At 44.1% G+C, this 23,699-nt stretch overlaps 1 protein-coding gene across 2 annotated transcripts in view; it reads left to right on the plus strand.

Moving 5' to 3' along the window:
- Positions 1–23,699, plus strand: part of LOC118232863 (RNA-binding Raly-like protein) — a 67,201-nt gene that overhangs the window by 14,619 nt on the left and 28,883 nt on the right. Inside the window, exons 1-2 of one of the 2 annotated variants that reach the window (XM_035428043.1) lie at positions 14,097–14,225; positions 21,316–21,590. In XM_035428043.1, the coding sequence (XP_035283934.1) occupies positions 21,335–21,590 (256 nt within the window). In that variant the 5' untranslated portion in view covers positions 14,097–14,225; positions 21,316–21,334. Of the gene's footprint in view, positions 1–14,096; positions 14,226–21,315; positions 21,591–23,699 lie in introns of those variants that run through there. The other variant, XM_035428042.1, reaches the window with a different exon arrangement.

Genomic DNA, 23,699 nt, shown 5'->3' on the forward strand with positions numbered 1-23,699 from the left:
GCGAACAGCAGACCTTTTCGCAATGGCGCTTTTACAGTGGGGGAAAAAGAAAACTTGATGTGAGGAACAAGACAAGAGACGGGTCCTGCCCTTTCTATAAAAAAAACTGCATTCAGTTTATTCTGTGTCTTATACAAAGGAAATGTCGTGTTGTTGTTGAGTTTCTTTTTTCATATTTCTTTTTACACCATCTCATCTCCTGTTCCAATTTCTTATGTATTCCCATGTGAGAGAATATAGTACCTTGCTTAAGATCTCACCTAAACAAGTCTCAACTGTACAAGTATCCTGGAAATTGAGAGTCTTACCCTTGCTGAGGAATGGTGTGGCATAAAGTTTTTATTTTTGTTGTTGTTTTTTTCTACTGCACATAATACATTTTAGAATGGAAAGCACAAGAATCGATTGTGTTCCAATGCGAATTAAAATTAGTCAGACGAAAAGCGGAAGACTCGCGTTTCCCAGATGGATGAAAGATTTCCCAAACTGTCACAGCTGGTCTCATATCTTAATTACGTTTGCGCATCCATCCCGCTACTGCTTGACCGGTACTGAACCTTTTCATGGTGGAGAACAAAGGCTCCGTGTGATGCGTGCGGAGCTGTGGAAATTAAGCACGGCTGCGCTCTGCCCGTAGCGCCTCGGCTGAATTTTAAATCCTAATAACCGCAGTTTGGCAGTTCGGCTCCGCGTGTTTTGCATGCCTCGCGCATACGGCCATAGATGCACGCCGTGGAAGGCGATGTGCCGGTGGGGCCCGCTCGCGTGGCAACGGCGCAGCGGAAGCGTATCACAGATGGGCATGGAGACTGCAGCGGGATAAAGCGCTTTTCCAAGTGCCCACAGGCTAACCGTGAGAGATTGCAGAGTAGCGTAATGGCTAAGGAACTGGGATTGTGACTGAGACGTTGGCTGTGCAATTCCCACTTGAGGCAGAACCCTTGAGCAAGGGACTTAATCTGTACTGCTTCAGTAAGTATTTGTATCTGTACACCAGCTGGATAAAACGGGTTATAAAATCAGTGAATCAAATTTGTATTTTTTTTTATTTTTCTGGTAAACATTTAAAACAAGTTTATTGCATTTCAAATAAGCAGACCTACTTGTAAAATACATCATAGGTGTCATATGTACAGTATGAACTACACCATGGCAATGAAAATATGAATCTTTAGGGATTCAAGCACGTAGTGTCAGTGATAAATTTCTTATAAAATATGCTAGTCTGGGTACAGAAGGCTCTGTGACTTGGCATGAAAATTGCGTAAGGTGTCCATGTGTTTAATGTGGCCGTGTCTGGGTTTGTGTTTCGGAGGGAGATTCAGAAGCTGTACGAGTCGCTGAGGAAGGTTTGCTAAACTCCCGCGCGGTCACCACTTTGGCCGGCTGGAATCTGGCGCAGGCGGTCGTATTGCGGCGGTGCTGGAGACAGAACGGCTGCGCTTTCCTTTCAGACCCGCTGCGCTGTGCACGGATCGGCTGGCTTCGGTTTCCAGAAACGTACGCGGCCGTATGGAATGCACCCAGTCCAGTCGCCTGTGGAAGTTTAATATTGTACTGTTTCAAAGCCATGTTAATGCATATGAAACTGCACTGTGCAAAGAACCCTCCTACCCCAGTGGGCCATGATCTTCATAAAACTGTTTCTTAAATATAATCTTTCTTAACATATGATGGGGCTCCCGCCTGCATGCTTTTGAGCCTGTGTGGGTGTCCCTGGGTCAAAAACCACTGAAATCTTCTGACCTAAATGTGAATGTGTCTCTTTGTAATGGAGCTTTGCATGTCGTGTTGTGTCTTTGCAGAAGCGCTCAGTAAGCACTTCGGTAAATGTCCTGAACTTTAACGACAACAGGTCCCTGTAAGTAGAAAGCGGCACACAGTAGCGCTTTAACTTTCTGCTCTTCTCTTCACTGAAAAGGGTGCGTGCAGCATCTTGTCATTTCATTAGTAGACTATCCGTGTGGCGTTAGATTGTTTAAAAGACCTTGAGCGGGAAAGCGTGTGTTAGCGGTACAAAGATGTGTACGTAGCCATAGCAACATGCAGTTTCCAAGTTGTGCCCGGTGGCTCTTTTTTAAAAACGGCGGGTTTCAGTTTGTTGATGTCCCCCATGGCCATGCTAGGATTAGCCGGCTGTGGCCAACTGCTTCTCCGGGCAGTGTGGAGTTAGCCAAAGAGCCATCTGAGTTAAGCAGGGTGAATTACAGCCAGTTCAGCCAGTTCAGTACCACATAGAAAAAAGAAAAGAGAAAAAAGGGCTTGTTACTCTGGCTGTAAAAAAAAAAATACTGAGTCGATCGTTAATAACAGTTTCTGAATTTATGTTTTGTTCAATGTTTCCGGTTATTTATTTGCTTGGTACTGTACTCTTCCTTATCAGGGCTGTGCAGAAACTTTTTTGGGGTAAGCTGGGGAAAACATGGTGTTGCCAGAAGGGCACCTTAACTGTCCCAGTGCAGGGTTAAGATATACTTCAGCATATGCTGGCGTTTACCGGTGCATGCGTCCTTTTCTTATCCTGGGAAACTTATGAGTGCACCTTTCTTTAAACCAGGTCTTCTTAAAGGCACAGTGGATAGGCACTAGGCCTCTGGCCACAAGGAAGAAAACCTTTGATGCACAATACTATTAAATTGACCTTTAAAAACAAGCCTGTGTGGCCCAGTGTCATATGTAAAAAGCAGTATATTTGCTTTCTTGTGTGGAAGTAGGGTGTCCCTCAAATTCCACTATTTGCAATTTTGGGTGCCCCTGCATCTCACCTTGCAAATAGTTAATGTCTGATGAATGAGCTGGATTCTACAGTAGAATCCCTTTTAAAAAATCATGTGAATGATTCAAATCTCACATGCAAAGTGAACATTTTCACATGCGATTGCCTTTTTTTTCACAAGTGAAAATTTCAGCATGAAAAAAACAAAACGTGTGACATACAATCTCGTGAAATTCCACATTTTTCACATGTGACTGACTTTTTCAAATGTGACATACGATTTTCACAGCATAGGTTACCTTTTCCCGCTCTCTTCTTGGAAGTAGGATTATTTATTATTATTCACATGTGAACTCTTCACATGTTGGGTGTTCACATGTTGTTTTTGAACATGTGATTGTTTCATAAGGGATATCAGCAAGGCAGGTGCTGCTACCCCCCCCCCCCCCCCCCCCCCATTTACTTCCTCTACCCCCCTATCACATTGACCGGCCAGGTCCTGACGACCCCAGGATCAGGACACGTTCACTTTTTTTTTTGTAATGACTCCATAAAGTTGTTTTATTTACAGCCACCCTCAGAAAGGACCGAGAGAGAACAGAAATTCATTTTAGACTTGAAATGGTGTCATTTCTTTTAGAACACCCCAGATGGATGTGTGAGGCGTAACGAGAAATGAGTGCCATCGTATAGCTGCTCCCCACAAGACCTGAGTAACAGTGGGAGGAAAGGATTTAGGGTTTTTTTTTTGTAACCATGAATTGAGTTTTTGTTAACATATCATGTTATTTGCTTGATTTTCTATTCTGTGGGGAAAGCTGTCTGTATAGTTCAGCTGGACTATAGACTTCCTTTTTTTTTATTCCTTTTTCTCTGCAGGACAATGTGCTGATTTTACTCTTACACGGTTTATGAGTCCAAGAGGGATTCAAGTGCACCACCAGAGTAAAATCCACTCTGATCAGAGTGAAAATGACACTATCAGAGCGATTGTATTTAACTCTGAACATTATTTTGCTGTTTATCCTGGAAATGACATCACATGGCATCCCAGTTGCCCAGATGAGGAGGAGCTGTGTTTCTGTGTTGGCAGACGCTCGCTGATTGTGTTATGAGCGATTTCATTTGCGGGGCACCTTGCTGTGTCCAGAGCCTATTTCTGAAAAGGTTTGCCTAGTGGAGCCATACGGTGCAACAGCCATCAGACTCTGAGCTGTACTGATTGGTGATAGAAGAGAATTCACCCGACCGAGCTCTTCTGTATGTGTGTGAAAGGGGGGGTAAGTTCATCTGAACTCAATGAAAGCCCTCAATTGAGACGTGTGTGTGTGTGTGTGTGTGTGTGTGTGTGTGAGTGAATATGTGTGTGGTCATTAATCAACTGATGATGTAAACTCAGTTGGTACTGAGTTTGTATTTGTGTGTGTGTGTGTATGTGTGTATGCATGTGTGAGTGTGTACGTGCATGCATGTGTGTGTGTGTGGCTGTGTGTATTTGTCTGCATTTGTGTGCCTATGTGTATGGGTGTGTGTGTGTGTATGTGGGTTTGCATGTGTATGAGTGTGTGTGCGTGTGTGTGCATGTGTGGCTGTGTGTATTTGTGTGCCTGTGTGTGTGCGCGCGCGTGTGAAAGTGACAGTTCATCATCGCTGGCTGAATTCTCACAGCCGAGGTTGTGTGTGGGTGCGTATACTGTATGTATGTATATGTGTTCTCGTCCCTGTTTGCGCTGCATCTGTTTAGCTCAGGAACAGGGTGGCGGTGAGCAGGTTTGACATGTCTTTGCATGAACACGCAAACGCATTAGTGTGCAGCTGCAGCTCTGTGTGGTCTGGCTGCCTGTCAAGGATGACACGTTCTCCCGGCAGCATGGGGAGGCTGTCAGAGGTGTCACTGGAGTCAGACTCCTCCTACACTGAGTAAACCCTTCCCAGCATGCTCCCAGTGAGAATGGGTGAAGTAAGAATAAAATGTACCTTACATGTGCATTCTAAATGAAAAGAAAAGATAATTTTGTTAATTTTCTAAATTGCGTTTGGAAATTTTAAACAGTTGAAGTGAATCCAACCACATAGAATGAAAATGAGGAAAGAAATCTTGCTTTTTTAAAGTAATTTTAACTGAAATTAATTGGCCTCAGGAGATTTTGTTGACTTGTTAGCTAACCGGGACCAAGAAGTGTTGACATTTAGTAGCATCGGTAATGCTCCACACCCCACGCTTTAAAGTGGCTCAGATCTTTGGACAGACACTGCTCCCCCCCCCCCCCCCTCCCCGCACCCCTCCCCCAACCCTGCCCCTCTTTCATTAGTGAGAAAGTGAGCCCATCTTACCTCAGAATCTGAAATAAGAGTGCGCTTAATAAATCCTCTCTAATGCACTGTCCCTACAGGTGGTTCAGGTGGCTACTGTTCCATTCCCCCTGGAATCGGCATTACACATTTCTTTATTGGAATTGACGTTTCTGAGAAGCTTTCTGGCAGTTGGAAAGATACCAGAGCCAGAAAACACGAGAGGCAAAAAAATAATAATAATAATAATACGTACACGAGGCTGTTGCTCGCTTTCCACTGTCGGAAGAATGATCCAGAACAACGCTGAGTGTGTCTCGGCGAGGCACCTTTGGAAGAAGCCCTCGGCTGTGTCCCAGGGCAGGGCCATGATTAAGGAGCGTCAGAATGCACAATGAGCTGAGATTATACTGGATATTAGCTCAGCTGCAAATGAATACAGACCTGCACATAATGCTTATGGCCTGCAAATACTGAGAGGCTGTGGCATAGCTCAGCCTTGCTTCATCATCCCTATTGTTTGTTTGCATCCCAGAGCTGCACATTTACTGACAGATTTCACTCTCTGCATACCCACATACACACACGTGCACACATGCACACACATACACAAACATACATGTGCACATTCAGTGTACATATACATATATGCACACAAACAGATACTGTCACACACACACACACACATGCACATTCAATATACATAAGCATATGTATGCACGCACACACACACATACATACACACAATCATTACCACCACCTCCTCATGCATGCCTGCCTTCACACATGCACCCAAAGACATGCGCACACACAGGCACACGCACTTGCATGCACGATGCACTGAAGTTGAAAGCACTTTTGCACAGAAGCAGTGATGCATGCTGCCGCTTGGTATGGGAGGTAGTTTACAATGTGAAGACTCTCGGAGATGATGTCACTCTTTCCGTTTGGCCGATCTCGACTGACACAATGGGTTAGGGACGATGAGACGAGATCCACTTTATTAATCCCAAAGGGAAATTTACTTTGTCCTCTGAAACTCAGAAGCACTGAAACAAGACACAAAATAGCATAGGAATACAGTACCACAGTACGATAAACACATTATTATATACACAACAGATCATTTAAAACCAGATATTAAAGTGCTGATATAAACGTGCTCGAGAGCTGAGTGGCCCTATTTAGCAAGCCGATGGCCTCAGGTAGGTGGCTGCTGCTGCAGACAGAGAAGTGACCTAGGCTTTCTGTGCACAGACACAGTTAAAGAAACGGTGAAAGGAAATAACAGAAATGTTTGTTCCTCTAATATAACAGAAGTGGCTTTGCTTGCAGAAGTCCATGTTCTTTGCTTGTTTTTGTAACGAATGTAATGGTAAATGCTGAAGAACACAGGTGGGCGGAAGTGAGGGATGACATTTAGAAGGGTGGGATGAGACGTGTTCCACCTCGTGCTGCAGACCCTGGTTTAGTGCTTTGTGTCACGCTTGTTGCCGAGGAGCGCTGATTGCGAGGCTCGTCTACACCACCCGTGTAGCGGCTGTGCTTGAAGCACTGCGTTAATCCCCCTTATGGAAATGTGTGTGTGTGTGTGTGTGTGTGTGTGTGTGCGTGCGCGTGTGTGGGCCTGCGTGTGTGCGTGTGTGTGTGTGTGTGTGTGTGTGTGTGCGTGTGTGTGTGCGTGTGCGTGTGTGTGTGTGTGTGTGCGCGTGTGTGTGCGCGTGCGTGTGTGTGGGCCTGCGTGTGTGTGTGTGTGTGCGTGTGTGTGTGCGTGTGTGTGTGTGTGGGCCTGCGTGTGTGTGTGTGTGTGTGTGTGTCTGCGTGTGTGTGTGTGTGTGCGTGTGCGTGCGTGTGTGTAAATTTGTGTTGATTTTGTGTGTTATGAACAGTTGAGTGAGAGGCATATAAACTAGAGTATGGACACATTGGCTCTTGCAAAAAAGAAAAAATCTAACAAATAAATAAATAGATAAATAATATATTATTTATTTAGTTAAAGATTATAATGAGGAAGCAGATCTGAACTAGGATTTTTATTTTATTTTATTTTATTTTATTTTATTTTTGTGTGTGAATGCGCGTATGCGCTTGACCTGGCGCAGAGAGGTTCAGGTAAGCACAGATTAACACCCTAATATCACATCTGCAGCCTGTGGCCTGAGCCAGCCTATCAGCAGCGGCCAGGTTTGGGCGGGCCGACCGCGGCAGGCCAGCGGCGCGGAGCGGGCCCGTGATCCGTGAAACGGGCCGCGCGGCCTCCGGCCGTCACGCGACGCGGGAAACGGCGGCGGCGGCGGCGGCGGGGGGGTTTATCAGAGCCCCCGGGCTTTATCAGCTGAGCCCCAGGCTCCCCTCCCCCCCCCCCTCTCCGCTTCGCCTCTGCGAGCGCACGGCGGAAAGGGTCCGCTGCCTCTCCGCTCGCGGGCCAGCGCTGAGGAAGTATAGGGCGGCAGTGTGGTATAATGGGTGAGGAGCAGGTTCGATTCCCGGGTAAGGACACTGCCGCTGTACCCTCGAGCCAGGTACTTCACCCGCATCGCTTCAGTGTATATCCATCTGTGTAAATGGACGCAGTGTAAATGCTGTGTGAAACGTTGTGTAAGTCACCCGCGATGAGAGCGTCTGCTAAATGCCTGTAATGTAATGCAATGTAATGAGGAACTTCACGGAGCGTGTGCTCGGACGACCGCCACTGAGGCAGCTCCTTTTTAATCGCCGTAGTGTGGAGAATTGGGCGTGGCAGTCTGGCGCTGGAGGGGGCTCAACCGTGGTTGAGGCTCTCCCGTCTTTTTTTTTTTTTTTGTTCTTGTTGTTCGCATAATTAAAGATATTTGGTGAGATTCGAGGCGGAGTTTTGTGATTTGCTTGGTGCTTTAATGTTTAACCCAAGTTCCTCTGAAGGAATCTGACGTAATCATGTGTTCTGTACATTTCCATACATTTCCCTCTCAGCTTCAGTGATTCATTTCATTGGAGCTCTTCTCTGCTCTGCTCCGCTCCAAAAGATCTTTGCAAATCATTCTATTGTTTAATTAGTTAATTAGGGATAGATAAGGTGTGCCTTACAGCAATGGAAGGGACACCTTAAATAAACTGTGCTCAAGGAGCTCAAGGTGACTGCACACTATAAATTTATGAGAAAACAAAAGCACCAATCAGAAAAACAGTTTCCAACTGCTTTGCAGTACTACTGTATAAGCTAGTCTTCAGAAATCAGTTTTCTTTTCTAATTGGAACCTTTTTTCTCATCCTCCAACAGTAGCTTTCTCTTCTTTTGTCGTATCTTCTTGAGTGAATAGCAGAAATGACAGCCAAAGGCAGTCACCTTGAGCACCTGTGTGGGAGAGGAGCGCTCAATGCAGCAGATAAACACGACAATGCACCTGCAAACCAGCAAATACCAGGGAACATGAACGCCATTGTTGCGTCTTTCTTCCCACTATATACAATACCCTATATGAAATGGACTATAATATTGAGATTAAATATATAGATCAAGATATTCCAATACTTTTCAAATATATTTGATACATTGGCTATATATTTATAGTCTGAATTGCAGTATGTTAGTGGTTTCTGTAAGAGTAAAATTACTGTGTGGTCCTTGCAAAAGACTTGGCGTTTGTGACAAGGTATGCTGAAAGGATGTGGCAATTGGGAATGCGTTGTATTAACAGAAGAATAAATAACTAGGCAATTCTTACTGCAGTGTTCCAGTCAACATTTGTGACGACGACAATGCTGGTCTTTTCAGTCCTGTTTTTAATAACCTTCAGACGAGAGGAACATTCATGCAGATACACACACACACACACACACACACACACACAGACAATCCTGAGGTTTTGCAGAAAAGAGATTCGTTTGGTTTGCCATATGAAAAAAAGCGGACAAAGTTATTCAAATGATTATCACTAGCTATTGACAGGGGCACATTGTATCGTATTAATTATTTTGAGGTCTGTGGATACAATTAACGGAGATGTCGATCTGCATTTTAAAACCCAATGAACGCCCCTCACAATTAACCCCCATACCCCTATGGGCTCTCCCCCTCAGCTAATCTAATTTTGGTCTTCCAGCTTGCGCCCCTCTCCTAAGAGCACTGCAGGCACGCAGACATTCAGTTAAGGAGACCATTCTGTTTGGCCCTGCATGACCATAGTCCTCGTCAACCTGACGGACGCAATAAATCTAAACCTTGTACTGAAGCAATTTGATTCGAGTTCTTTTCCGCAATCGACAAACGTAGGCAAACTAAACGAGCAGAGATGTGGAGAAGGACGGCGGCCCGGGGCGTGATGACTCCGAGCATGCTGGGAAAGCTACTGTGCAGAGAGATCTGTAAAGTCTGTAAAGTCATCCGGTTTCTATATTGGCGGGTAGTGGACTGAAAAATGGCGGCAGCATTGTAGTCACTAAACAGGGTGTCTGACCAACAGGTGTGGGCACACAGTGCCTGCGTGTGTGGAGGTTATGAACGGCAGAATTGGAAGCACAAAAGGAAATGAGCGAATGCTTGCAATGCCTGCAGTGATTTTATAACGCCTCAGTGAACGCCTTCGTGAAAGTCAGAGAAAGTTATTTAGTCGTATCTACTGTAGGGATGGTGTGTGGTGTGCAAGTCGACGCAGACAAACATTTCACAGCAAACAATCTCCCAAGGTCTGTAGCTGTAGAGGAGAAAAAAAGAGGATTCCAGCAGAGGGGGGAAAAATAGGCCAGAATGTTTCATTTAAAAAGAAAATAAATAAAAAGCTTTTCGCAATAACAGTTTGATTTTGTTCGTGACTGTGCTGCAGCACGTCGCATTTAGCGGAGTGTTATTTCGCGAGGGCCAGACCTCGCTACATAAATCTGCTCGCCGTCGTTCTGGCGCGTCTGCCTTTTTCCAGGAAAAAAAAAAAACCAACTGGAAGCGTGGGGGTGGGGGGGCGCAGAGAGTGGAGCTGGGGAGTCGATGGAGGCGCGCTATGCTAGGCCGTACAGAGCGCGCACGAGTCCACCTGGGGGTCAGAATGATCAAACTGGCTCGGAGTCGGAGCGCAGTGCTCTCTGTGTGACGGGCTGGGCCGCACAGGCACGCAGTAAAATGTTTAGTGCTGGCGAACCGACGGAGTTCATAATGAGTCCAAGAGAGATCAAAAAGGGGCTCTCCATCAGTGAAAATGTACTCCCGTCAGAGTTGATTTAACACTCGGTGCTGCACTGTGCAGAGGTGTGCTGAAGAGAATATACTGAGCTGGGGAGAACCAAAAAAAAAATTTTTTTTTTTTTTGAAATTACATAATGGCACCTCGGTAAATCTCCCCTTTATGAAACACAGGGTGGGGGGGGGGGGCATGGGGGAGTTAGAGCAGAGCTGATTCTCAAGAGGCTGCAAAACAGAACACAGGACACAGAGGGAGGGGGGGAGAGTAAAATTGGCATTACGCCCATCCTACACACTGTTGCACGCGGGGGGCAGAACACGGGGGTGGGAGGGGGGGGGCATGGGGGAGTTAGAGCAGAGCTGATTCTCAAGAGGCTGCAAAACAGAACACAGGACACAGAGGGAGAGGGGAGAGTAAAATTGGCATTATGACCATCCTACACACTGTTTCATGGGCGGGGGGGGGGGGGGGGGGCTGTTCTGAATGATTCGGGGCCGCGGTACGTCTGGGGGGTGGGGGTGGGGGAGGAGGGGGGGGGTCGGTAACGGGGGGAAACCGGCGGTGATGAATCGGCGAGCGTGTTCATCGCCGTGCCGCCGTCGCCCCGGCCTGGGGGAGCCATTTGGGCCCGGCGGGTCTGACTCCCCCACGGGCTGAGCGGCGTGCAGCGGGAGCCGTATTCATTATGCCTAATTGCTAATTGCAGCCTTTGAATGAATCCACCAGGGCTGGTGCAGCTGGATAATTAGCGCGGTAATTTATGGCTTCAAGGGAACAAAAAAAAAAAACTGAAAAGGGAAGAGAATTTGCAGGATTATAAAGAGAAAGAGAAAGACAGGGAAAGAGAGAGAGGCAGAGACAGAGAGAGAGAGAGAGAGAGAGAGAAAGAAAAGGAAGAATGGAAAAACCGCGGCTCAAACAATTATTCGGCATTACTGGTGCTTTCATTAACCTCGCCTGCGCTTCCCTATCTGCCCTCTCCTTTGAACCTCCTCTTTTAATGCTAAATGGAATGACAGCGGGGTTGAGCGCGGCTCTGTGGAGCTGTCTGAACCCCGCTCTATTTCTGTCAGGCCCGGGCTGAAACGTCTCCATTCCCCTCCGCTGCTCTGCGGCTGCATTCCCCTCCGCTGCTCTGCGGCTGCATTCCGCTCCGTAGGGTTGGGTACAGCCGAGGTCCTGGCTTTGACCCGCTGAGGTAATTAAGTGAGAGGCGTAGTTAAGCTTGTATGGTCTGTGGGCCCTCCCCCCCTCCCACAGGGGACCCATTCTGTGTGCTGGTTTTTGTCATGGCCAATAATAAATGGGTAATTGTGTGCGCGCTCTAAATAAATCTGAAGTTTGGAGGAGTTGAACTTTTGAAAGACTGCAGTATGTGTGTTCATCTGTTGACTGCCCACTATTGCTTTCATTGAGCTTTTATAATGTCAGTAATAAGCGAAATGAAATTAGCATGGTTGTTAGCTAGCTAACTGATTGGTATGCTGTAGCGTTATTGAACACAACGCAAAATCAGTAAAAAATCATCTGCAAAATAAGTAGTTACTGTAGCCATTTTGACAGGTTTTGTATCGTATCCAGTAATCTAGCAGTCTCTTTTTCAAGAGACACCTGCCAAGAAAGCACAATAGTGCCATTTTTAATGTGTTTTTTTTTTCAGAATCAACAGCCATTCTAGATGGATACAAAATGGGCAGTGATGAACGCGTGTGCCTTTTTTGTCCATTCCACGTGTTTGTGTGTGTGTGTGTGTGTGTGTGTGTGTGTGTGTGTGTGTGTGTGGCCGCCCCTTTAAAGTCTCCTCTTCCTGCCAAACTGCATCCTCTCCTCCAGCCTTCCTCCCACAGGCTTCGCTGCCTCTAGAGATCAGAGTTTTGGTGAAACTGGGAAAGCCTATAAATGGCTGAGTCTTTCCATTGCCAGTTGAGGAGGACGTTTCGGTGCTTTTCGAGGGACTCAAATCATTTGACTCGTTCATGTATTTGTTCACTGATTGGTCTGCTGCTCTCTTTTTGACTCTCGTACTTGTATTTGGAGAGTCATGCAGTGACTGAATCTGGGGGGGGGGGGGGGGCTGGAGCGAGAACTGAACTTTTTTCAATATATTTTCTTATATTTTCTTCTTTTTTCAGCTTTATTTGGATAGAACAGTGTAGAGAGACTAGGAGGAGAGAGAGGGAGAGACATGCGACGAAGGTCGGCCGTCGGATACGAACCGCCGACGTCGCGGCTCGCGTTGATCATGGGGATAGCGCTCTACGGGCTGCGCCACTAGAGGCCCCAGCGAGAACCGAACTTGATAATTCGCAGACTCATTCTAGGGCTGGGTCAGCGACTTGAAATCTAAAAGCTGCTCGGAAATGAGTGATGTACTGTCCTTTGCAGGTGACTTCATACAGTAGCATAGCATGCGCTGTGTTATGATGTTATTCACGGAACCTTTTTATAACATTGGGCCTACATTTAAAAATATTTTATTTATTTTATTAAAAATAGCACAATATGTATCTGTGTGTGACCATTTCTAATGAACTTGTAGCTTTATTGGTACAGATATTATATCAATTTAGTAGTAGTCATAATTTTATGAGTGGTAATGAATCCATACATAGTGAAATCATATCTGACAATCCTGCTGCAAGTCTGCACTGGTCGGTCCGCTTTCAGTTCAGGAGCCGATGCTTTCGGTCACACCGATTGGACGTTACTCAGAGGGCACGTCCCTCTCAAGCGGATCAATGCTGTCATTGGCTAATGGCTACTACAGAACTCAATGGTGAAAAATTGCCAAATAGGAGCAGCTGTAGCTTCAGCGAATGGCAAGTTACTGAGAGCTGAACCAACGGAACAAATCATTACATGGAGGTGTCAGTTCCATTGTCAGTTTCATCCATGAAAAAGATTTCTTCAAAAACAATGAATTGTGCACAAAAGACACCCCACTATTTGCCAGTGAAGGCTCTCTAAAATCATTTTGTAAACAATGTGCAATCAGAATAATATTTTTCATAGTTCTGTTATGTATAAAGAACCAGAGGGGGAAAAAAATACTGTGAAATGAAGGAAACTTTATTCAGTTGAGATTTTAAAAGACTGTCTTTCTTCAGAAAGCAACGAAGTCAAGGGAGACAATTAAATGAACCCTTGGCATGCATTCCAATAAAGCAACTAAGTCAAGGGAAACAATTAAATGAGCCCATCGCGTGCATTCCAATATAACTGGTGTTCCTCAAAAACATACCCAAAACAAAAAAAAAATGTTCAATGTGGATTTCTCAGGAGCATTAAAAAAACTGCTTAATTTATTTCTGTTCACAACACAGTCCTACGGTTTATAGTCACATGGAGTTTTGAAGCAGCTTGATCAGTGCATTCGTTTTTCAATTGTGAGAGTTTTAGAGAAGCAGACATTTATAGAATGTGTGCAAAGAAATAACAATAAGGATACCAAAAAATTACCTGTGAGGTTTTTTTTTTTTTTTTTACCTGACACTGATGATGTGCAGCCTTTGTTCGTTAGAGCTCACGTAAAGCTCTGATTTTCAAAAGCGAACCAATTAGTGGGGCACGGTGAGAGCTTTCTCACTGGAAGCACTGCAGCATTCCATGCCCCCCCCCCTCCCCCCTTTCTTCCTCTCTCTCGTTCTCTCCTGCCCGTAGGTTCTGTAAAAAGTCGCTGTTGCCCCTGTCTTTCCGACTTTTAAAAAAAAAACCTGCTGGAAACGGGGAACTAGAAACACACACCCACCTGAGGGCACGGGGGTCGGCCAAACATCTCAGCTTCCTGCTGAAAGGAAGCCCAATGTTCCTGCAGTAAAACAAAGTTTGTTTCTGTTTTTTTGGGGAGGGCCGGGGGGGGGGGGGGGGGGCGGCAGGGGGGTGTTGCAAAAGACAGCTAAACATCAAAAAGCTCTCAGTGTTCTGGGATGAGAGTCAGTGAGCTGAAGCAGAGAAAAATGTTTACAGGAGATCGGGCTGGGTGTGGAAACACAGGACAGAAGAATAGTCTGATATCAGCTGCTGAATCTGTGTTCATCGCTGAGCGGAAATGCGCAGTGGAATAGGTAATACGCGAACGCCTTACTGACTTTCCCGCCTCATATGTACCGCCTTTTTACGCCGTCTGATTTGTGCTTCAGTTTTGCATTTACTGTGTTTAATTGGGTTTGTTTGTTTTTTTTTTCTGTGAAGCTGTCTTTTGGGAAACTGAAAGATGTAAAGACTGTTTCATCAATAAATTCCAAACTTTGTACCTTTCTTTTTAATTTGACATTTGGCTTTGACCAGAAAATGACACAATTCTTAAGTCTCTTTTACTTTGATGAGCAAAGGAAAAATCTATGAGTTTTTTCTCTCTAATGTATTGTATTTTCACCTGGCTAAGCTTGCTTTTGGCTACTCTTTCAAGTAGGTTGTGGTGAACTGATGACCTGAACTAATATAACATTTTGGAGGTCGTTGAACTACTTTTGCGAGCTTCTATATTGTTGCTTTACATTACATGACCATGGACTCTATCCATGGGAGGCAATTTTTTGTGTGTTATGACTATATATTCCATCGTTTATATAGAAAAAAGGAAGTCTCAGTGTTTACCAAAAAAACATTCGAAAATATGTTTCACTGTGTCCTTAAGCTCTCGAATTGAAAGTGACCGGAATTTCCAACCGCTCGTGCGTGATCTGCAAGTTTCATTCAGTTTAAAAATGATTGAATTCAGTTGCAGCAGGGTGTCTGTCTGTGTTGTTGGCCAAAACAAAGCTTAATGGACTTATGAACTTCATATGAATAGCACGCTTCCTCAGTTTAACAAGCAGTTGTTCACGGGAGAGTTCATAATTCTATGAGGCATGGAGTACATAGAGCAATAAAACACTGGGTTTCGGATATTTTTTTAAAAATACTTTAAATTTCAGTTAATCTAACGTCAGGATGACCAAAGGTCATTTTTTGAGGGGTTTTTTGTGACGAGTAGTATTGAAGAAGGTTCTGGGGTTTTATTCCCCTATTAAAACCACTGCAGAGATTTTACAGAGCTCCTGCCAGGCAAATTAGCAGCTAATGGGATCCTTTTGAAGACAATGTTTAATGAGGGAAGCAGAGTATGTTTCAGTCACCCATTAAAGGATATTGACTGAAACTCCATGCATAACTCTGTAAATGTCGTTAATAAGGTTATGTAAAAATAAAACTACTGAGAAAGTGATGGCAGAGAAAGAATTTCACTGTCTATCCTTCGGATAGGAAAGTATGAGCCTTTTGATTTGCTTCAGTTTAGAATAGTCTAAGATTCTACGGGACAATTATTTTAAAAATGTAGAACCTTTGTTTTTTGGCAAGTTCTCTTTTTTTACCTGACTTTATTCTGTTTTGCTGGAATAAGTCATGATAACCAAAGTACCCTGCATTCACTGTCAATGAATAATATCAATGTATTAGATAATAATAATAATAATAATAATAATAATAATAATGGTAATAATAGTAATAATAATAATAATGCTGGAATGGACAGCAGCAACCCCGCAACCTTGATGTGGATAATCGGGTATAGATAATGGATGAATGGATGGATGGATGGATGGATGGATAATAATAAGCATAAAACTACACCTTTGGTCATCAACAAACATTTAACTCCCCATCCTATTCTTAAACTCTACACCTCGTTGCTAGATATTCAAATGGTGGAATATTCCTAAACAAACTGATGACAGCACTGTTCTATTGGCCCCTCCCCCGAACCATTTCACAATGTCACCATGCCAAAGAGCTAGCGTTGCCTAGCAAAAAAAGGAAGAAAAGATAAAGCACAATGCCGTCTCGTCCGAAAAAAAAGAAGCCGCTTTATTGAAGCAGCAATGGAGGGAGCCGTCTGCTTGGAATGCGTCCAAATGTTCAGATTCGTCCGTGGGGGAGAGGGAGAGACTCTCTTAATCTGGGGGTGTTCAATCCTGATTCGGGTCAGCATATTCCTTTTCCATCAGAGCACTTAACTTCTTAATTCAATTAATTAGGGCCATAACCAAGCCAATTGGAACCATCCTTCCTGTTTTGAGACTGCTATCCATTTGAAGGGGTATGCTGGACAGCGGTGGAATGCTAAACTGGCTAAGTGGAACCCGTCTTTAGAATGCTAACTCGGCTGGTTGTTGTGCGGTGGCTTGCATTACGAATAGGCAATTTACGCGTGTTATTACATTGTAGTTATTATGAAACTGCAGTGTAATTATAATGTATCTACAGCTTGTTGCAGCATAATTGATACAGATTGGGGTGTTTGCAGTTAAGGTAATTGCACAGATTGTCTGAAAAGAACTTTGCAAACATAAATCTTGCCCATAATAATTCAGAGAGTTAGTGTTTTTTTTAAGATGTTGTTTTTAACTCACTTTTTAATGGACTGTTTTAGGAAAACAAAAACTGGAGAAAAATATGTGTTATATGGTTCAACATGGTCTCTGTTTATCTGGGGATGTTCGCCCTCCCTCTTGCTAGCATCGGTCTCTATTTGCAAAGAATTTCAAAATCAATGCTTGCTTCGGTAGTCCTGTGGGGAAAGTAAATTAAAGTGCACTAATTAACAAATGCAATTCATTATAGATCTAATTGTATTTGCAGTGCATGGTAACCATGCCACTACCTGATATTGATACACGAGAGTGCAATCAAGCAGCTTTCCAGCCAACCTGGATATAATAATCTCTATCATAATTCTTGGATGGACGGTAACATTTTCGGGACGACGGGAAATAAGGCCGTCCCATATGTTATCATCCATTTCCGGCTGGAATACAGGACATCTCTGCGATTAAGGGACTGTTGGCAGCCCAAGCTAGTAGCCGCCAGAAATGTGTAGCACCTCTTTGGGGAAACGCAGACCTATTTCAGAAATTACACCCAAGCAATGCCCCCCATCTCAGCCGGGGCGGGGGGGGGGGGGGGGGGGCGTGAGGTGGGGGTCGTCTCAAAGCGGGGGTGCGAATCACTGACGGCTCTCCATAGATCTCACTTTTGGCTCTGCCCCTCGAAGGCGCTCGCCTGAGTGCTCGGACACTCGGAAGGCTCCCGCGGGTCAGACTGCTGTAAATTGAGCGATAGCCCTGGAGGGGGGGGGGAAGGAGACAAGCCTGGCTTGTGCTTCAACCCAAATTGCGCTCGCCATCACAGGCATTCCCTATCGATTTGTACTTTGTGAGGTCCCAGACGGAAGGGGGGCGGGTGAGGTTTGGGGGGGGCATGCGGAGACTGGACAAGGCCCTAACATTGATCAGGACCAAGCCCTTGTCCAGTAATGAGCAAGGCTGAGTACATGTGCCAGGACAGGACTCCTGGAGTTAATTTGCAATGTAGATTAACATGTATAAAATGCCTTACAGGCAAAGGCCATTCGCTGCAGCAGTGCTTCCCAACCATGTTCCTAGCGATATGGTGTCCTCTAGGTTTTCACTGCTGCCCTTACAAAGCACATCTCGTTCTACAGCTAGGCATCTTGTTCAGCTGATAATTACTAGTCAGGTGTGCTAAATTTGGGTTAAATTGAAAACCTACAGGAAGTAAGATCTCCAGAAACAGGGCCAGGAACCGCTACACTGCTAGAATATCAGTTGCTTCAATACTCTCTTTCCTGCTTTTATTTGGTAACCTGAAAGTAATGGGCATGTGTGTCTGTTAGGCAATGCTCTCAAGGTATTATAGGAAATGTAGTTGTGCCTCGGCCTGTTTTGAGACTGGCCTGTTTTACCCAAATAAAATCTCTACTCATGTCTTTGTTTTTCACCCCTCATCTTCGGAATGAAGAATATGTTCTTACTTTCATCTAACAATGTGGCATATTTCTTCCTAGTTCTAGGGCTCTCATTAGACTGAGTGGCAGCAAACAGCACAGCACAAATGATACATTATGACGTTTTTGTTGCTTTATTCAGTAGAATAGAAAAACCATTAACCAAGGTTATCCTTGCCTGCAGTGGAACAGCTGAAACTTTCAAGGTTATCCTTATTAGCATCAACAATATTGTTAATTTGGCTAGCAGGCACCATTCTTTTTCTCAGATATTTTTTTTCCACGATATACATTAATCAGTGGGATATGCACTCAAGCAGTGGGCATTCTGTGGGGCTCAAGGACATAGTACCAGCAGCCCTCCTGGGACTTTAGCCTGAATCCTTGGAGCTACAAACCCAATTTCTAACTCACTACACCAGAGTGCCCCTTAAACTCCATTACATAGCTTGGACACAGGGTCACGCTGTGCCTGGTGGAGAGTGTAAGTGCTGCTGTGTAATGTTTAGGGAACTTGGCTCATAACTCAGAGGTTGCTGGTTCGATTCCCAAGTGGGGTATTGCTATTGCACCTTTGAGTAAGGTACTGAATTTCCCCAGTTTCTCCTCATTTTCGAAAATATATATAATGTATATATTGTATGTTAAATAAAATGTAAGTTGTATAAGTGGCTTTGCTGCAACATGATTTGAAGTGAATGTTAATGTCTTGCTCTCACCCATTCTCCAGCAAAACAGGAACACAGCAAGGATCTGTGAAATATGTCCCTCACATGCTATTGTACCTTGGGCTTCAAATAAGAAAATATGGCAAAGAGGGGAGGGTAAAATGAATTCCAGGCTCATTTATATTATTCCACCAATCACAAATTCAGTTGTTTCCTTTTACAATTCATGGCAGTGTACCACAGACAAAATGTACCTGCAGTTGGACTGGTGGGAGTTATCAATGGTGGGAGTTTGATATAACTGGTGGGAGTTAGGTATGACTGGTGGGAGTTTGATATAACTGGTGGGAGTTAGATATGACTGGTGGGAGTTTGATATGACTGTTGGGATATGACAGTTGGGAGTTTGATATGACTGTTGGGATATGGCAGTTGGGAGTTTGATGTGACTGTTGGGAGTCTGATATAACTGTTGGCATATGACAGTTGGGGGTTTGATATGACTGTTGGGGGTTTGATATGACTGGTGAGGGTTTGATATGACTGTTGGGATATGACAGTTGGGAGTTTGATATGACTGTTGGGAGTATGGTATAACTGTTGGGATATGACAGCAGGAGTTTAATATGACTGTTGGGGGTTTGATATGACTGGTGGGAGTTTGATATGACTGTTGGGGGTTTGATATGACTGCTGGTGGTTTGATATGACTGCTATACTGGCCCTGTTCTCATACGTTTTTGCCATTTACTACTTTTCAAGAAACTATATTCAAAAGAGTAATGGGAAAAGTAAAAATAAAAAAAATAAAAACATTTTAAATTCCAGCCGGAATTATGTGCTTTTGAATATACACTGCCGACAGTATTATTTTAACAGACAGCTTACCGGCATTGGGTTTCTGCAAGGTCACTCGACACTACGACTGGGGCATCTTGGGTAAATTACATCTCCATTAGCAACCCAGGACAAGCTATAGGTCTTGTTGAAAGGGGGAATAAGACTTGGCTTTATCTTATCTAATGGCTCAGGTTGGTGTGATTTGTGTAGTGGACTTTTGGAATTTCCTTTCAGGGTTCACGCACAAGATAGAGGCTCTTAATGGTCCATGCGAATGAGAAATTTCTGATGGATGTAATGGTTTGAATTTACACAGCACACTTCTTCTCCAGATCCCTGAAAGAATTTTACAGTTAAAAGGGGAGGGCATGTACCGGGGTGATGAACAGCTGGTATTTTCACCCACAACACTAACCACACGCCAGCAGAGGTGGAGATGGGGCGAGTAATTGAGCATATTAAACTGGCTTAATAATCATGATTGAATAACCAGGAAATGATTAGGTTGCCAGATTGAGGGAAATTGAGATTTGGAATTTGGGTCCTGGGGAATCCCCCTATTCTCTGCTGAAGGTGTTGCGGTTACAGTAAGGTTGCATGTCCTCTTTATTTAGGGCTGTAACCATTGCTGCTCCATACTTGTACTATACTGTCTCATACATCATCTGTCCAAAACAATAAGCTTGCAGTTACTGGTCTAATTGCTCCCATTTGTTCTCAGTGTGGCATTGCACCCTTTGCAGAGGTGGAATACACTGTCTGCAATATATTGGAATAAGATCTGTTATTAATAACAGGAAAGATTTTTTAACACATCCAAGTATTGCTACTTTCAGATATTGCAATATACATGCTTAAAACATTGGTGTGGAATTTTTCCACACACTAGTCCACGTAGATACAGTATATTGCAACATATTTAATTTTTGTAAGACATTCTCTATAGGACATATTACAGAGATATGGCAGCCCTAGCCATTTTTCATTTAGTCTTTATTTAACCAGGTTAGTTTCACTGAGATTAAAAATCTCTTTTTAAAGAGAGACCAGGCCAAAAAGCAGCAATAGATTACAGACATTCCAAAATTACATAATTTAACACAAAAGCAGCGAACATTTACTAATTTCACTTTCCTCCTTAATTTTAAACCTTGCTTTAAAATCATTTAGTGATATGAGCTCCTCTAAGTTAAGCTCTTTCTGGAGCTCATTCCAAGCCGAAGGAGCTTATCATCCCAATCAGCAGTTTTTAATATTTCTGTATTATTTGTTGACATTTTTGTGATCAGATTTTGTGTTGTGCTTTACCTAGCTCTGTGTTGCAATGCTGCGGCTAAAGGTTGTACTTTTAAATTCTAAATTCAGTCAGCAGTTTATCGAGCAAGGGGTCCTTTATCTGATGAGGAACAGGAACATGTCTAACATTCACACAATAAGGTCTGATCTAGAAATCCAACAATTAGAAAATATTTTTGAGTAAAATGGTTTTTTCAGCTCAGTTCAGCTCAGCTCAGCTCAGTTCAGCTCAATTCAGCTCAGCTCACCTCAGCTCAGTTCATCTCAGTTCATCTCAGTTCAGCTCAGCTCAGCTCAGCTCAGCTCAGCTCAGCTCAGCTCAGCTCAGCTCAGCTCAACTCATCAGCTCAGCTCAGCCTAGTTCAGCTCAGCTCAGCTCAGCTCAGCTCAGCTCAGCTCAGCTCAGCTCAGCTCAGCTCAGCTCAACTCATCAGCTCAGCTCAGCCCAGTTCAGTTCAGTTCATCTCAGCTCAGCTCAGCCCAGTTCAGTTAATCTCATCTCAGCTCATCTCAGCTCAGTTCTCTGCCCTGGTCGGACTGATCCGGCCTCTGTCTGTCACCCAGGGAAGGCCCTCAGAGGAGAATGACCGGGAAGAGTCAGACCAGCAACGTGACCAACAAGAACGACCCCAGGTCGCTCAACTCCAGAGTCTTCATCGGCAACCTCAACACGGCCATCGTCAAGAAGACGGACATCGAGGTCATCTTCGCCAAGTACGGGAAGATTGTGGGCTGCTCCGTGCACAAGGGCTTCGCCTTCGTCCAGTACATGAGCGAGAGGAACGCCCGAGCCGCCGTTGCCGGGGAGAACGCCCGCATCATTGCTGGGCAACCGCTCGGTAAGTCTGCCCTGCGCTCTCATTGGTTCATTATCAGCAACCCCACCCCACCCCCCCAAACCCCGTTCCCCTGCCCCATGACACACACACAGTTTCTTCTTCTTCTTCTTTTTCTTCTTCTTCTTCTTCTTATTATTATTATATTATCATTATTGTGGTGTTATAATGCTATAGGAAATGTAGATGGCAGAGCAGATCAATGGGCTTTATGGGGCATTCTTTGCTCGTAGCAGAATGGATCCTGTACACGCTCAGGCATATATATAATATAGTAAATGTAATATGCCCTGGGTTTCTGTTATATGGGAGAAACTTCATTGTGTGTTGATTTGAAATGATGTTTTCCTTTCCTCCTCCAGCCACTCATTTTTGTACTGATTCTGAAAGGTGGCTTGATTGCTTCTTCTTTTTTTCTTTTTATTTTTTTTTTGTAAAATGCTTGTGGAAATTACATGAGCCGCTTGAGGCAGACAATGGTATCTGCAAACTGGAGGGATTGTGATTGAGAACCGGAGTGCATCTCAGCAGGGGACATTGAGAAAGAAAGCATGTGATTCAGAACAAGTTAGGGGAAAAAATCCATGAATGATATTTATGAAAAAAGAGCCTGTGAATTGGTGAAAGCGCACTTCTGAATGTGCATTGCAAGACTGAACCTGGCACATTTAACTGCACCTTTAAGGATGAAAAATTATGATAAACTGTATGACCAAGGAGGGGGGCAGGGGGTGATGGAATAGTTTTAAAGAAGCTGCTAAGCACGCCTTTACACTGTCATTTCAGTGCATGGATAACTATCTAGGTGTCAATCAGGTGTGTGTGCGTGTGTGTGTGTGCATTTACACATGTACATTTGACCGAGAGAGATACTAATAATAATAATAATAATAATAATAATAATAATAATAATAATACAAAGAACCAAAAAAAACATCAAAATATATATATAAATAAATAGAAATAACCCGTTATCGCAAATCATCAACACAATTGAGAGAGAGAGAGAGAGAGAGAATTTTGTAGCATCTGGCTCATCCAACCAAACACTTTTCCTGGGTTTTCATTTTCAAGAATCGGATTGGCTGTTAACTCTCCGTCCCATGAGCTCAAACTGAATGAAGTCACGGTGCGCGGTCGATATGAGAAGAGGTTGGGGGAGAACAGATGCGGGCGGAGCAGGAAGCAAACAGTGGCAACCCACAGAGCTTATCCTGGAGCTCGGGTCTGTTTCTGGGCTGTGATAACTCACAGAGATATCCCACAATGCCTCCTGCTTGCAACGTGAGAGCAATATGTCATTACAACTTCCTATAACGCTGCAACACAGTGTTGTGATTCGGTTGAGGCTTTGTAGAAACATCTTTGTTCTTTCTTTGTTCAACCCCAGTAAGCCACAACTTACTAAGGTTGAAAATGTGTCTAGAGCAGACTTAAGCCTCTATCCCACACACATTACAGGCACATTACACACACATTTTAATGCGTTGATAATGTGCCCGTGAATCAACAATATCACGAGAAACCAACGTGTTCATACCCTCCCATGACCGCAAAGCATGTTTGAGAAAAACACCATGCACACGGTATAAACATTTCCACCGTGAAAGCAATGTATAGACCATTGCCCTGGCAACGGGCTTCCATATTATACTCCAGCTATCACATTAATCACAGGTACGGTGAACAATTTATTTCCCTTTTTTCTCCCTGGGATGGAATTGCCAATTGTGACTGTGACACCCACAGAGAATATAATAAACCTTTATTATCTCACAGGGGAGACATCTAGGTTACAGCCAGCCTCAGACATAATAAAAGTTAAAAAAAAAAAAAACAATCAATTTGAAAATGCTAAATGTTATTGGTGGTCCCCGCTACGTTGCTTTTGGAGCAGTAAGCTGAGGAACTTGCTTTTCGGGTCATTTATACCCCCAGTTCCCCTTCTGACAGAGCGAAGCTAACCATGACTTGGCACGCAGGGCTAATGCCAGAACCTGAGATGTAGGCAGTGAAGGGTGACTGAGGTGTCACGCACCCAAAAAAGGCCGGAGCTTCCGTGTGCTATGAGGGTGCTCTCTGATTTCACCTTAGAGTATGTAATGTGTAGAG

Source organism: Anguilla anguilla, chromosome 8, assembly GCF_013347855.1.
Source record: "Anguilla anguilla isolate fAngAng1 chromosome 8, fAngAng1.pri, whole genome shotgun sequence".
NCBI lineage: Eukaryota > Metazoa > Chordata > Actinopteri > Anguilliformes > Anguillidae > Anguilla > Anguilla anguilla.